At 42.0% G+C, this 15516-nt stretch overlaps 1 protein-coding gene across 1 annotated transcript in view; it reads left to right on the forward strand.

Moving 5' to 3' along the window:
- The window catches only part of BBOF1 (basal body orientation factor 1), a 28674-nt gene extending 13191 nt beyond the window's left edge, over positions 1 to 15483 (forward strand). Inside the window, exons 6-11 of the mRNA XM_015426366.1 lie at positions 853 to 923; positions 1182 to 1326; positions 9045 to 9538; positions 11596 to 11700; positions 14170 to 14226; positions 15041 to 15483. Of these exons, the coding sequence (XP_015281852.1) occupies positions 853 to 923; positions 1182 to 1326; positions 9045 to 9538; positions 11596 to 11700; positions 14170 to 14226; positions 15041 to 15158 (990 nt within the window). The 3' untranslated portion in view covers positions 15159 to 15483. The remainder of the gene's footprint in view (positions 1 to 852; positions 924 to 1181; positions 1327 to 9044; positions 9539 to 11595; positions 11701 to 14169; positions 14227 to 15040) is intronic.
- Positions 15484 to 15516: the final 33 nt, after the last annotated feature.

A 15516-nucleotide genomic window follows, 5' to 3' on the forward strand; every position in this document is an offset into this window, starting at 1 on the left:
GAAGTACTTTTCTCCCTTTCTCACAATACAAGAACTCGTGGGCACTCCATGAAATTGCTGAGCAGTTGGGTTAGAACAGATAAATGGAAGTACTTCTTCACCCAAAGAGTGATTAACACATGGAATTCACTACCACAGGAGGTGGTGGCGGCCAAAAGCATGGACAGCTTCAAGAGGGAACTGGATAAACATATGGAGCAGAAGTCCATCAGTGGCTATTAGCCATAAGGTATAGATAGGAACTCACAGGCTGGGGCAATGTCCTGGCCCCACTGATGGACCTCCTGATGGTACCTGGTATTTTTGGCCACTGTGTGACAGAGTGTTGGACTAGATGGGCCATTGGTCTGATTCAACATTGGCTTCTCTTATGTTCTTATCATATATACATGTCTGTTTCAGTTTTACTGGTCCCTTCTAGCCCATACAGCTTCTAGGGAGTAACTTTGGCTTTGCAGGGCTTTCTGCACTGAGCATGGGGGTGCCCTATCAGATTTTACTAGGATGCTTCCTTCGCCCTCAGTTGTACACTGCAGTTTGGGAACATCTGGGTAAGGCCATAATTCAAATAAAGTATTGTTATGAACCCAAATTTGTGATACTTTACCTGTATTTCCTAAAATAATCCTTAAGAAAATAGGTATATCCTTTGGGGAAAATGGCTGGGTCAAGGATTGTAAGAAATTGCTTTCATTGATGTTGAATACTGTTTCCAATGGAACCTTCTTTTGCTTTCTCCTAGAAGTGTCATACACTTTCTCCTTTTAATTTTGAAACCTGAATACTACTTTGTGCCTGGCTTTAATTCTAGAATCTCTCAGTTCTTGCATATCTGCCCTTTCTTTCTCTAAGCAACGAATGGAAAGAGAAGCAGAAAAGAAGATTATAATGCTGGCGGAAAGGGCCCATCATGAAGCCCTCACGTAAGATTTATCTGATTTCTCTATTCCTTAATCTTGGCTAAAGTGCTACATGTAGTAGGATGATTCATAGGTAACCCAAGTGAGTACTTAATTTCTTATGATTAAATACAGCACTAATCACAAATTAGTCTTACTACTATGAGTGAGTGCTGTCTCCATAAACTCATGTTGAGTCTGTAGTTTGTGTTCTGTTAAGTTTCATAATTAAAAGACGACGTCTGTTATAATGACTTCTGAATTTCCTTTGTCCTTTCTCAGGAAGTTGGACAATGCAGGAAGAGCCGTTTTTGCAGAGAATGTTCGTCTTCATGAAGCTCTTTCATATCACATGAAGGAAACAGAAGAATTACAAAAATCCAAGCAAAAACTGGAGGAGAACAATGCTTTTCTCTTGCAAGAGAAGGTTCTTGTTATGACATTTCCTATTTATGCATAAAGAAGAGATCTTAAAATATTTGTTTAGGCTCATTTCACTAGTATATCTGCACAATGATTCATGTAAAAATCGCTAATGTTTGCCAACACCCTAGAAAGATGAGGGTATTATTCTGGCCCCTTGTTACTGCAAATAGAAAGTCTTCCTTTTGGAAAGAGTTAAACATGAGGTTTGTATACGTCAAACAATCACATTCTTGTTTGTTCTGAATCATGAATGTAGATGTTCAGTGGCGTTATTTCAATTATGGAGATAAGAGTCAAATTGTTATTTTTCATTGATTGGTAATTGGCTTCATAATACATTTCTTAAATTAATATGCCTACAAGTCATCAAAAAATCAAGATGGGTGTTTGTAACGATTTCATGTTTATTTGTGTGTGTGTCTTTAAAAGTTTGGTTTGTATGGATGTATGACAGACTAGGGTGCTGGACTCAGGCAAGTGATATGATTGGTGAGTGACAGAGAGGGGGAGGGGTTTTGGAATGGATGCTGTGTAGATGATTTGAATGTCTATCAGGAGTGACTGTGAGAGTTATGACAGTTGATGAAGTCAGTTAGTCAGCAGAGAGTGCTGTGTAAAAGCAGTTGATAGGAGTTGGTCCTGAGATTTCTGTGAGAGAAGCAGAAGTCAGTTAAGTTCTGTCTCTGAGTTGAAGGAGACTCAGCCCTGTGTGTGAAAAGAGTGACATTTAAGTCTGTGTTATGGGGGAGAAAATTACAAGCTGAGAGTCTAGGAAAAAGTACAGTGAAAAGTGTTACAAAATTGCCTATGAAATATCCCTGTCAGTGGAGAGAGGCTTGTGAGAGACACCAATGGTTCAAATCATTCCCAGTTCTGTTTACATTGTTTGCCCTTGTGTTGATGCTTTCTTTAAATAAATCCTATTTCCTTCAAGTATACTAGCTCAGCAAATAATCCTTCCTCAGGCCACATAGACCTTCATGAATGCCTAGACCCATGGTACACCTACCCAGGGATAGAAATATATATTATAGTAAGAGATTGGAAAGCCTTAAAATTCCTGGTGGCAGCCGGATACCCAAAGAAAAATAAACTAAAAGGGACACTTTAAAGTAAAACCAGACCTCCCCAAATAAGGGGTCGTCACAGTGTTTTTTGCAGATGTTGAAGAAAGGGCATAGTTTATCAAGTCGGAAGTATTTTATAATATAATAAACACAAATTCCCCCATTTGGTGTACTTTCCTGCCCAACAATATCAGAAAGGCCTCCTCACTGCAGCTCTTTAGAAGGCTCTGTAAGTCAGAATTATTGGGGGAGTATTTCTATGAAAGGAGCTGCGGTGGCTGAAGTGGTTAAGACGCTGAACTGCAGGCTGTGGAAGGCCAGTAGTTCAGCAGTTCAAGACCCGTGTGTGCCGCATGACGGAGTGAGCTCCCGTCTCTAGTTCCAGCTCCTGCCAACCTAGCAGTTCGAAAGCAAGAAATTGCAAGTATATAAATAGGTACCACTTCAGTGGGAAGGTAACAGCGTTCCATGCACCTTGGTGTTTAGTCATGCCGGCCACATGACCACGGAAATGTCTTCGGACAGCGCTGGCTCTTCGGCTTTGAAACGGAGATGAGCACCGCAACCCTAGAGTTGGATTCGACTGACTTTTGAGCAAGGGAACCTTTACCTTATTTCTGTGAAAGCTGCTCTTGTAGATGATTTCAATTGTATTTTGGAATCTCTGTTTTTTGTTGTTTTAGAGTTACTGTGGTGTTTTCATTATATTTTAATTTGTGGTTTAAATTTAGATTGTAAACCACTTTGAATCCTGTTTAGAGAAAGGTGAATTAGAAATAGTGTAAATAAATTAGTATTCACTGGGCTGAATCTTTCCATTTTATTCCATCAGCACCTGTGTGTTCTCTGGCATGAGGTGTCTTGTGCCAGAAGAATTTGCAGGAACCAGCAGGATTAAATGGTAGGATCCAGTCCTTTGTTAGAATGACACAACATGGTTTATATTTACTTTTTCATTTAATTCAGCTGCTCTTCTGGGACATACAGAATATTTCCAATTACAGTAATTCACCAGATCCAAAATAGCTCCAAAATGAAGGTTTTCACGTGCCATTGATGTTGTGGTAGATTTTCAAGGTATCTGTTGACATGGATTTCACCTGTTGCTCCCTGTTTCAGTGACTTATGAGTTGTGTTGCTAACAGGAAAATTGCAGTGGCTGCACTATGAAATTCGAAATATCCAGTAGCCTCTGGAATAAACTAGAAGGAGAAACCAATTGTAACAGTGTCATCTTAAACCTGAGCTACACCCTTCTAAGCCCATTGACTTCAATGGGTGTTACTGTGCTTAAGGATGTCATTGTTAGCTTCTTTTTCACCAGATTCAGTAAGGCTACAAGGAACTAGCATGTTCATGTGGTTTTATTTATTTATTTATTTATTTATTATGAGATTTATACCCCACCCTTCCAGCTGAAGCCGGCTCAGGGTGGCTTAAAGTAAAGGTAAAGGTTCCCTTGCTCGAAAGCCAGTCGAATCCGACTCTAGGGTTGCGGTGCTCATCTCCGTTTCAAAGCCGAAGAGCCAGCGCTGTCCGAAGACATTTCCGTGGTCATGTGGCCGGCATGACTAAACACCAAGGTGCACGGAACGCTGTTACCTTCCCACTGGAGTGGTACCTATTTATCTACTTGCAATTTCTTGCTTTCGAACTGCTAGGTTGACAGGAGCTGGAACTAGAGACAGGAGCTCACCCTGTCTTGCGGCACCCGGGTCTCGAACTGGTGAACTACTGGCCTTCCACAGCCTGCAGTTCAGCGTCTTAACCACTTGAGCCACCGCAGCTCCTTAGGGTGGCTTACAAAAGGATAAAACAGCGAATAAACAATTTAGAATCCTAAGAACCATATAAATAATCCAAAGTTAAAAGGTGCTAACAGTACAATATTAATAAATTAAATTAACTTTAAAAGGTGGCGGGTGGCTTCTCCATTCACTGGCACCACACAACAGTGTGCCTTCAGTTTCGGCTCCTTTGATTTAGTCAGGGAAATTTTTAAGCTATGAAGTTCATTTTCCATCTTCTTGTGCAGCCCCACATTGGGACTGTGCCTGCGTAGGCCGGCTGTGGACATTTTCTTTCTAGCTCCAAAGTGGGGGCAGCCTGCCCCTTTCAGAGCCAGCGCATGCATGAGATTTCTGCCCAATATGTCACATGCTGTGACAGCAGGTGCCTCCTTTCCCTCAGTTTCATTTTTGCCGCCGTGAAGATAGGAAGCTTTCTAGCATGCTCTGTTGGTATTCATTGTCCATGAAGATTAGACATTTGTTCTCATTCAGAGAGTGGCTTTTTCAGATAGAGAGCCTATTTGTGAAAGGCAAACTCTTCCGTAGATTGGATTTTGCCGATTGTGTGCTTGTGGTCCCTTGTTATGGCATCCAAGGCACTGTTCAAAAAATGTTCCAAGTGCGGAATGAAAATGATGCACAGCAACGAGCATGAGTTCTGCCTCCTGTGCTTAGGAGAGGACCATAATGTTGGAGCTTGTCAGATTGTCAGCACTTTATCCCAAAGGCTCAGTTGGATAGGGCCTCTAGACTGAAGGCTGTGCTGTGGGAGAAGGCTTTGTCCTCTTTGGTTCCATCCAAAGTGGTACTGAGTTCGGGATCAACTGTTTTGGGTCTGCCTCCCCTGGTTCCAACTATAAAACCATGTTCCGGACCACCATTGGTCTGTTTGGTTTTAGCAGGTCCAATTATCAAGACAACTCTCCTTCCTCCAAAGAGGGTCAATTTGGTCAGCACAAAAGCAGAATTTAGAGGGTCACGTTTATCATCTCCAAGACCTTCAACTAAGGCCTGATCTCATTTGAAATCTCCTGCGGAGAAATATAAAAAGGCTAAGCATAAGGAGAAAACAGAGGCAGCATCCAAGTCAATGTGTGCCATCCAGTCCAAGGGTCCAGAATCTGACCAGGACATTATCATGGTCCTGCCTCAAACCTCATCACCTGATCTAGCCTCTCTTGCCAGTTCCTTTTCCACCGCTGATGATGATCAGCCTAGCATCCCTGCAGGACAACTACTGCCATCGGAATCGAGACCCCCCCTTGTGGCATCCAGCAGACCCACCTCAACACTCGTACTACGTGTTGCCATCCTATTTAAATAGATGGGTGGAACAGCATCCTCAGATACTGAAGGAGCAGAACCCTAAAACAAAGGGATACATTCTGTGATGGCTCTGTTTCGATCCTCTTACTATGAACAGGAAGAAGCCTCTGCAGCTTCAAGCTGCAGTTCCGAAAGTGCCTCAGAGCCATTACCTGACAATACTGTAGGCAATCCAACCCAGTATCTCCCAGTGAGGACCTCTGTCTCTACAGAGAGCAGATCCTGAGAATGGCAAAAGCCCTTGATATCGATGTCACCACTTCAGATAACCATCTGAAGGTCAGAATTCTGAGCCGACGACTCTATTTGGATACGCCAGGCATTATACAAGCACTTTGCCCTAGGAACATTCTTTCAGAGAATTTCTTGCAACTAAGTTATGATACATCGGTGAATATTAATGACATTTTTGATACCTACTTGTTGAAATGACAGACCAAGAGAAGAAGAAGAAGGATTGGATTTATACCCCCGCCCTTCACTTGGAGTCTCAGAGCGGCTTACAAACAGTCACCCTGTGAGGTGGGTGGGGCTGAGAGAACTCTGACACAAACTGCTCTTTTTCAAGGACAGCTGTGCCACAGCTTGTGACTGACCCAAGGTCACATCAGCAGGTGCAAGTGGAGGAGTGGGGAATCAAACCCGGTTCTCCCAGATTAGAGTCCGCACACTTAACCACTATACCAAACTGGCTCTCATCCACTGCTTTCATCCACTTTTGGAAGAAGAATAGTATTGAAACGATAGAACATTCCGGAGACCATCGTCACACCATTTTCAACTGCCTTGTGCATTTATATGATTTTTGTACACATTTTTGTATAAATATTGTGATTGTTATTGAAATATTTTCTAGTGCAGTTACCTCACAGTTTCTTCTTTTTGCGGTCTGTTCTGTGACTGTGACCATCATTTTTGAGCTCCTTTCTGACCCCGCCAGATCTGGTTCTCGGAGCTAACACTTAGAGGGCAGCAAACTGCATACCACCACCCCCCAGATCTGCTCAGAAGTGGTCCACTATTGCATCATGATGTAGCAAGGCTACATTTAACAGCATGGAGGAATTGGCCCTCTAGTGGACAGGGCCTGCTTCAGCTGGTGGGCCCTGCTCTGCCCACTCCTCCTTTGCCTGACCTGGCACCTGAAGAGGCCGTTTCACTCCACTGCCTCAGGATATTGCTGCCACCACTGTCCCTGTCTTGGGCTCTGGTTTAGGTGGGACAGCCTCCTAACCTCCCTCTGGCGTCACTAGGAACCTGCCTTGGGGTTTCCCAGGACTCTTTGGGGCTCCCTTGTTGAGCTGGCAAATGGTCATTTTACCACTTCTCCTTAGGGATTCCCTGACCCACTCCTAGCATTTCCAAGTGGCTGGGGGAACTGTGTGGTACAGAGGGACTTCACTCCTTCAACAGTTAAAGGATTTATTTAAAACTCTCAATTATATACAGGGACATCAGAAGTGAATGGAAGAAACAAAATAAAGTTGACAAAAACGCTTCATCTCTCTCCCTCCTCTAAACCCATGCCCAATCTAGGTGGTATACAGGGCAGGGACATTACTTTGTTACTCTGGCATAGACTGGCAAACATGTCTCCCAAAATGGCCTCCGTATCTGGCTTGGGAACAGGGCTGTACCTGCCTCTGTCTCTTGCAGATGCCAACCGACCAACTGACTGCCTTCTCACTGCCCTCCCACCCAAAAACTCAATAATATAAACAGCCATTCCCACCCAGGAACTGGCTCTCATTCTGGCAGCATTCTGGGGCAGATCTCCTCATTACCTTAATGGAGTTGCTGTCTTCTCTAGGGAGTTGCCCTCAGATTACTGGTTGGAGACTGGAGGGGAGGGGGAATGAGGTGGAGATATAAGTGTAATTAATAAATAAATTAGGCCAAGGCCTGCCTAAAGTTTGATAGTCTCCTCCTATTCAGCCGACACGAAGTTAAACCTACACACAAAATGGTGTTTCTCCACAGGCTCCAAGACGCTCTTTCTCCCAGAGTTTGAGATATTTTTCTGCAGGCCCATAAACCTTTAACTAGATATTCTTATGACAGGAAATGGACCTGTTTTGAGTCTTGGTCTGCTGCTAGAGGGGAACGCCCTTTCACCTGTCCACTGCCATCAGTTCTGGAATATCTACTGTCCTTAGTACAAGCAGGTCTGGCTGTTGCTTCAATGAAAACCCACCTGGCAATCATTGCTGCATTTCATGAGGAAGTGCAGGGGACTATGGTTTTTGTGCATAAATGGGTCCAGCGTTTTTGAAAGGACTGTCCAATGTTTTTCCCCCACACCCTCTGTATTGTTCCAGTGGTCTTTACCATTGGTGTTAGCTAGCCTTATTAAACCTCCTTTTGAACCCTTAGCCTCCTGTTTGTTATCATTACTCACTAGGAAAGTAGCATTTTTGGTTGCTATTACCTCAACCAGGAGGGTTAGCGAACTGGCAGCACTTAGGGTTGATTGGCCTTTCCTTAAGATTTTCAGCGAGTGAGTAGTACCCAAGTCTAAACTTCCTTCCTAAGATAGTTTCCAAGTTCCACCTAACACAAGAAATTGTCCTTCTGGTTTTCTTCCCCACTCATTTTTTACAAGTAGAAAAGACCCCGCATACACTTGATGTTAGAAGGGCTCTCCTGTATTATTTTAAAAGAACCAGTCCTTTTCGTAAGGATAAAGCACTATTTATTTGTTATTGGGGCCCTAGGAAGGGTAAAGCTGCATCAGCCCAGTCCATATCCAGATAGGTAGTGGCCACCATCCATTCCTTCTACAGGACAGCAGGAGAACCATGTTCCCTAGATGTTAAAGCGCATTCCACCTGAGTGCAAGCGTCGTCAGCTGCCTTTCATCGGCGAGTTCTCCTTCTGGACATCTGCAAGGCAGCAACCTGGTCAACAGAGGTCACACTTGTGAGAGATTACACCCTAGACTTATGGGCAGGAAAAGAAGTAGATGTGGGCAAGGCAATTCTGTAGGCTTTGTTCCAGTGAGAGACTCACCCCACTTGCTCTGGTGAGTAGCTCACTAATGGTTCCAATGTGGGGCTGCTCAAGAAGATAGAAGATGAAAACAGAGTTGCACTTACTTGCAACTGTTGTTCATCAACATCTTCTGTGCAGACACACATTCTCTCCCTCCCACCCTGCCATGAGCTCTCACAAGGCCTATTGGGTCATTAAAGGGGGCTTATGGCAGCTTAGTGGGAACTAGAGGAAGGGGGCGCCTGCCAGTGGAGCACATGACACATTGGGTGGGAATCCTGCGCATGCACTGGCTGTGAAAGGGGCAGGCCACCCCCACTTTGGACCTTTGGAGCTAGAACGAAAGTGTCTGTGGCTGGCTTGTGCAGGTGCAGTCCCAATGCATATCTGCACAGAAGACGTCAATGAACAAGAATTACAGGTAAGTGCAACTGTGTTTAATGGATTAATTGAGCAATAGCCTTAGAATCTGTATTTCACCCATTTGAATAAATTATTGTCAGATAAACAATCTAGCTCATGGAATTTTCAATCTTTTTGTAAAGGAAACAAAAGAAATGTTAATTCAGGAGAAGGTCCTGCAAAGTACCCAGCATAAAGCACAGATCCAGGAGCTACAAAACAAGGTGAAGAAACTGGAAGCTGCTCTTTGTCACATGGCCAGAGAATTTAAAGCAGAAATCAAAAAGACTGAACATAATGCTTTGGTAAAGAACCAGGCCAGTCATACAGAAATTGAGAAGCTGCAGCAGCTGTTGGAGATGAAAGAGAGAGAGATGAGCAGAGTGAAGAAATTGGCCAGAAACATCTTGGATCAAAGGAGTGAGGTGGAGAGGTTCTTTTTGGATGCTCTGGAACAGGTGAAACAGGAAATCATGACCAGCAGGAAGTGCTATAAGCAGGTAGCTCAAGCTGTTTATCAGAAGAAAATGATGGCGGCATTTGCAGGGAAACAGGAATACCCCAAAATCAGAACCTTTAATGACAATATCCACAGCACAAATAGCGTGCAAAAGGATCTTCAGGAAGCAGAGAAATGGTACATGTGATAGAATCGCAAAGCTTTATTGCTGGTCTTAACTGTTGGGAACAGGAGTTGAGTGTGAAAATCCCTATGAAACGACATACCTCAGCTTGGAATGTCTGGGGGAGGGGAAGGAAGTGGTTTAGTCTTGTGTTTACAGCATTGGCCATTGCTGGGGAAAACATGATAAAACAACTGAAGGGAACAAGCCCAAACCCTTCAGTTTTATACCTTTTAACCTGTGTAAATCTTTAAAGCTCTTCCCAGAAAATGGTTTCTTTACATTCTCTTTTATTTCTGCTGGTGAAGTTTAAAGTTCTACTTCATGTATCATTGGCAGTAAAAATAGTTGCAGCTTGCAACTTTTATGCTGGAGAAAAATTATTAAGTCTTTAAGGTGTCACTGGGCTTCCATTTAATTTTGAAAGCAGTAAATTAAGTTATAACTGGTATTAATACTCTGGTTGACAAGGGAAAAACCCAAGGCCCTCACAGTGGTTAATGTTTTTACAGAAGCCATAGTTTCAACTGAGCAAAGGCTAAAAGGCCAGCAAGCAACATTAGCTGCACACACTACCTCACTTTTATACAAACCAAGTTCTTTTTTTAAAAAAAACAAAACCTTATATACCATGGGGTGTATCCAGTCAGCCAGTGACCCCGCAGATCAGGACAAACTGATTCTCCGTCCATCTGGAATCCATGGAACCTCCTAAAGTTTTGTTCCTGGGGGTCAGTAGACACTCAGAAACAGTATCAGGGCAAAGTGGGTCTGCAGTGAGAGGGGGGGAATTGGTGGAATTCATTGCCCCATGTTCTGAAGTCTGAATGGAATAAAAACTGCAAGTTTCTCTTGGGAGGTGCCATTAAAGTGACTATAATTCTTCTGAACTATGTGACTGGATAGCAGCTCATGTTTTGGTTGTTCTGATCAACCCCCCCCCCCGTTGCTAACAATATAATCAAAATAACAAAAAACAAGCATAACAACCTCTTAAAATAGCAGCCAATTAAAATCCTAAAATAATTCATTAGAAAGTGGACAATTAAGAAAGCAACTTGCAAAGCAGTGTCCAGGATCACTCCCAAATTTCAAACTCAGTTCTTTAGTTGGATTACAGCCCCATCAAAAACAGCCTGTAAACAGTGCTGGGCTGGGTTAACTTTCAACTATCAGTATTTGCATATTTTTCAGATTCATCATCAGTCTGTTGACCCACATTTGGCCCTTCACTGTCTCCAGACCCAATTAAGGGTTTCTGCTGCATTGCTAGAATTTGATAGAGAGTGGGAGAGAAGGACAAAGGGCTTCCCAGCACTCTCCCAGTGTGAACATATAAACTATAAATGTATATATTTTAAAATCTAAACCAAGAATGGTCTTACTGTGAATTGGGCACAGGCTTTCCCAATGGATACAGTATTTCATGACTGCATCATTGTTGTATAGTGGTTTAGAGTGTCGTACTAGGATTGAGGAGATCCAGGTTCAAATTGTGCTACATCACAAAGTTCTCTGAGTGACTTTGGATCAGTCATTCTCTCTTAGCACAGACTACCTCAGATGGTTATTGTGTCCTGAACTCCTTGGAGGAATGGCAGGACAAAACATATAACTAACCAATATAATATAATTAAACTTTGCATGTTACTGCACAATCTTATACTGACAATTATCTGCCCTCAATTATATTGGGGACAATTCTGTTTCTAGGCTGAGAACTTTTGATCAATAAACTTCTCAACATGCCCTTTTATGCATTTTCCCCCAAGGTGTCTTAAGTACTTCGATGTTATTTCTTCATTATAATAGAATCACTACAATTACCTCAAGTGAAATCTTACACACAATTTATACTACACTTTTTGATCGCGTCTAAATTCAGAGGATGTTGAAATTTAGATCATGGAAGAAATTAAAAGATAAGCCTTGTGTCAGTTTGTTTACTCAGTACTATGGGAGAGTGAAATCTGCAAATCCAATTCATTACTGAAGATTTTTCCTGCCTAAATAATAGGTCTTATGCTGGTAATTTATGGATTTTTTGTTAATCTTTTCTTTTTTTCTGTAGGACAAATATCCAGAAGGGAAAGGTAGACATTTCTGAACTGACCTGGGAGCAGAAGGAGAGTGTGCTGAGGTTACTTTTTGCAAAGATGAATGGCCTGCGTACCCGGTAAAGTTCTAGTTGCAAGCAGGGGTTAGGCAGAGTTCTTAGGGCCCATCCATTTTGTAGTTCTTATGCTCTCCAATCAGCACGCAGTAAAAGTGTCTGAAATCAGGCACAAAAGGTACCTTGAAAAAGATGATAGATCCAGGTAGTCAGCTGTGTTGGTCTGAAGCAGCAGAATAAAGTTTGAGTCCAGTGGGGGCACCTTTAAGACCAACAAAGGTTTATTCAAGGTATGAGCTTTCATGTACAAGGCACAGTTTTTCCAATACATTGGAATGGAAGATGAGGTTCTAAACTTATAGACAGGAATTTAACAGCAAATTAAGATCTAACATGATGATGTTTAAGTTACGCAAAGTCAAAAACTAAACAAAAAACTTTAACTTGTTATGATGAAGCCAGCATTGTATAATTTGTTTAGCGATAATGATTATGCTTCTTCCCTCACTTGTTTTATGCTGCAGTTTCCTTTTTAAAAAACTACAGATTATAAATAAAATATTATTTTTAAGCTACAGATTATTTAAAAACAATTCCTAAATAGTTTCAAATGCTGCATTATGAAAGAACAGGCATGAAAAGAGAGGCCACAGCAATGCCTAAGAATGGTCAAGGGTGTTGCCCTAGCAGGGGCTGGAGAAACATCCACCAACAGTATTTGTAGAGAGAGCTGCTCCTTTGAGGGAGTAAGCAAGAATTCCAGAGGGCATTTGAAAGAAGAGACACATTCCTTCTCTCTTTTCCTTCTTGTGGGTGAATTTATATAATCCGTTCTTTATTTCAATAAGAAAATCTTGGAGAGGCTCCCCAACCTCTCTCCACCATTCCCCCAAAGACAAGAGAGCGGAACTCACTTCTGCTACACCTGCTATAGCCTTAGAGTCAAGCTGGGAATAGGTCATAAAGATCACTGCTTTCTCTGAGCTTTGCCCAGGGAACTAAGGTCCTGGCAAAAGTAGTAAGCAGCAGCCAGCGTAATGATTACTGCAACTGCCTCCATCATCCTTGTACAAGACAGAGGTCATTCATTTTCTCTCCTGGCTTCAGTACCAATGAGGGATGTAAGGCAGCTTCATGAGTGTCCAGGGGGAGGTATACATTTCTGCTGCAGAACTGGACAACTTCAAATTTTCCTGGATGAAGTGAATTGTTTAGATTCTTTCCAGTCTGGTTAGGGGACTGAAACAGGAAATGGACAGAGGGAGTGCAACTCTGATGATTCTCCTGGACCTTTCGTGGCTTTGGAGACCATCAATCACAGTATCCTTCTGGGCCGCCTTTCTGGGCTGGGATCATTGTTCCCTCTAAGCCGAGTTAGTGTGAGCTAGCTCACAGTTTTTTAGCCTCTGGCTCAAACATTTTTGTCTTAGCTCAGGAAACATGGCTCCAGAGCAAGCTAATTTATGCAGCAGGCAAATTGCTCGCTCACAACTTTAATGCCAGTAGCTCACAAAGTAGAATGTTTGCTCACAAGACTCCACAGCTTAGAGGAAACATTGGTTGGGATGGGGAGGCACCCATTTGCAGTGGTTCCAGTCCGGACTGCTGCTGAGCCCCTTGACCTTTGAGATCCTGTGAGGTTCTTCTGTCTTGTCACCTGTGCTGTTTAACATCTACATGAAACTGCTGGATGTTGAATTTTAAAGCTCTATACGTTTCGGGACCAACCAACCAGAGGATTTTGTTTTAATGGTTTTTAATAAGTGATTTTATTGTTTTAATTTGTTAGCAGCTTTGGCGGCACTTGTGAGAGCAGAAAGGCAAGATTTCAGTTTTGTAAAATAACAATAAAGCCACTTCCCCCTGACCATAGTTTGGCTTTTTTTGCCTTTTGTAAAATTGAAACCACCTTGGTCCTTGAAGGGCTACTAGCAACCCTGCTTTTCAATGGAGACAGCTCCTCCTGGTGGACGTTTGGTGCCTCTTCAAGTGCTGCCTCTACTTATGGAGGGGAGGATTTATCTATTCCATTTCCGGAGATTGTCTTCTGGAAGAGAGAATGCATGTAGGAAAAAGTAATGTGCAAAACAGATTTTTGTATATATACAAAAGTTCCACTTTATGGTAGTTATCTTCGTTAAGAAGTTCTGTAATTTTAAAAGAAGTATTTAAAATTTTGTTATTGGACTTTAAGAACTTAATTAGTAGCACTGCTTTGCATACTGGAAATATTGTGGGTTAATTTGAGGCATGATTATTGCTAATTGATACATGGTAATCAAAGTAAAAATATGATTTTTATTGTGTAAGAGGGAGCTTGACAGCACTCTTAGAATCAATCTAAACCTCATTTATTATAGAGCCAGTAATTTTTCATCAGAAGCTTTTGCATAGTACAATTATCTATCACTTGCATTCAAGCCAAATAAGAGCTAGATATAAGATCAGCACTAATTTTGTTTCACTCATGGAGTGGGAAAAGTCTTATTCTCATCATCACTTAACTTGTTTCTCCTGTTGCTTCTGTTTTAGGAAATATAGCCATGCTTTGATTCCTGTAGCCTCTTTTACTACAGAAAGTAAAACCAGGTAAGGATTAATACTTATCTAGTCATTTAGTCACATTCTTTTTCTAGCAATATTGATTCCCTTACAATGAATGATGGCACTTGTTTTTATTCTTAATCTGGATGAGGTTAAAAAGGGGGATCAGCTCAACTTCCTGGCATGAAGAAGGGAAGGGGGCACCAAGAATGGCCCAGAGACACTTGCTGACATTTCAGACATTACCCCCCCCCCTTTTCTGGCTGCTTCTAAAATTCCTTTCTCTATCCTCCTTCTTAACTTTGAGATTCCAGTAGCCTGGACTACATTTCCCTGTTCAGTCAGAAGGTGCCCGGCTGTGAGTTTGCAGGGATTTCTGCCCCTGTTGTTAGCAGAAGAGAGGGAGATTAGCAAAAAATTGCAAAAATGTTATTTAAGGCGGTGCAAGGCTACTACTGGGAAGATACACAGTGATGGTGAGCAGATGGAAATCCCAGGGCAACCACGGTGGTCTGTGACCTTAGGTCTATGAAAAAAATTAGAGTTTGAGAACCACAATTCAGACTACATTAAGAATGGAACATAACAAAATGGGGTTTTATTAAGCAAGTGTATAGGCTGCCTCTCCAGTGATCTCCTGATTTCAATAGAAGGGAAGGTTGTTTTCAGAGAAAGAGAATCTGATCTCAATCTCTATTGAGTAACTTCCCTGAAAGTGTGGGTGTGTATGTGTATTCAGGGATACCCAATGGCTAAATCAAAATAGAGTACAACTAGGGAACAGAAATGTAAGTCATATAGTTGAGCTAATCTAGATGAACACATGGGTTTGTGCTGACCATTTATTTTCTCCTTACAGGCCTGTTGATACTACTCCCAGCTTAACTTTCATTACTCAGCAGGCTCCAATGTCTGAGTCAACTACTCATAAAACAAGCCTTCCAGATATTCAGATTGTACCACCACAACTACAGTAAGATGGTCTTGATTTAAGGAACAATTGACATCATGAAAGCTTTTTCCTCCCGTCTTCCTTCTGGGACTTCACATCCATAAAGATAATAATGCTGCAGCTATGAAACTCCATCTTTTTTTCAAGTCAGCTTGGAACATAAATTTGATTTTTTTTTAAATGGAAATATTTCCTTTACCTAGAGCTCAGGGTGGTTTTTTTGTTTTAAAAGGTTTGTATTCAACAAAATTCTGCATTCCAAAGTAAAATCTCAGCACAATATATTCTGATGACAACAAGCTTTGTGAAGGAAGGAAATGCACTGATAAGAGACAATAGCCACGATCCAGTACAGAGTTGTGCTCTTAATTATTGAAATAAAT

Source organism: Gekko japonicus, unplaced genomic scaffold (assembly GCF_001447785.1).
Source record: "Gekko japonicus isolate JY-2015 unplaced genomic scaffold, Gekko_japonicus_V1.1 scaffold719, whole genome shotgun sequence".
Lineage (NCBI taxonomy): Eukaryota > Metazoa > Chordata > Lepidosauria > Squamata > Gekkonidae > Gekko > Gekko japonicus.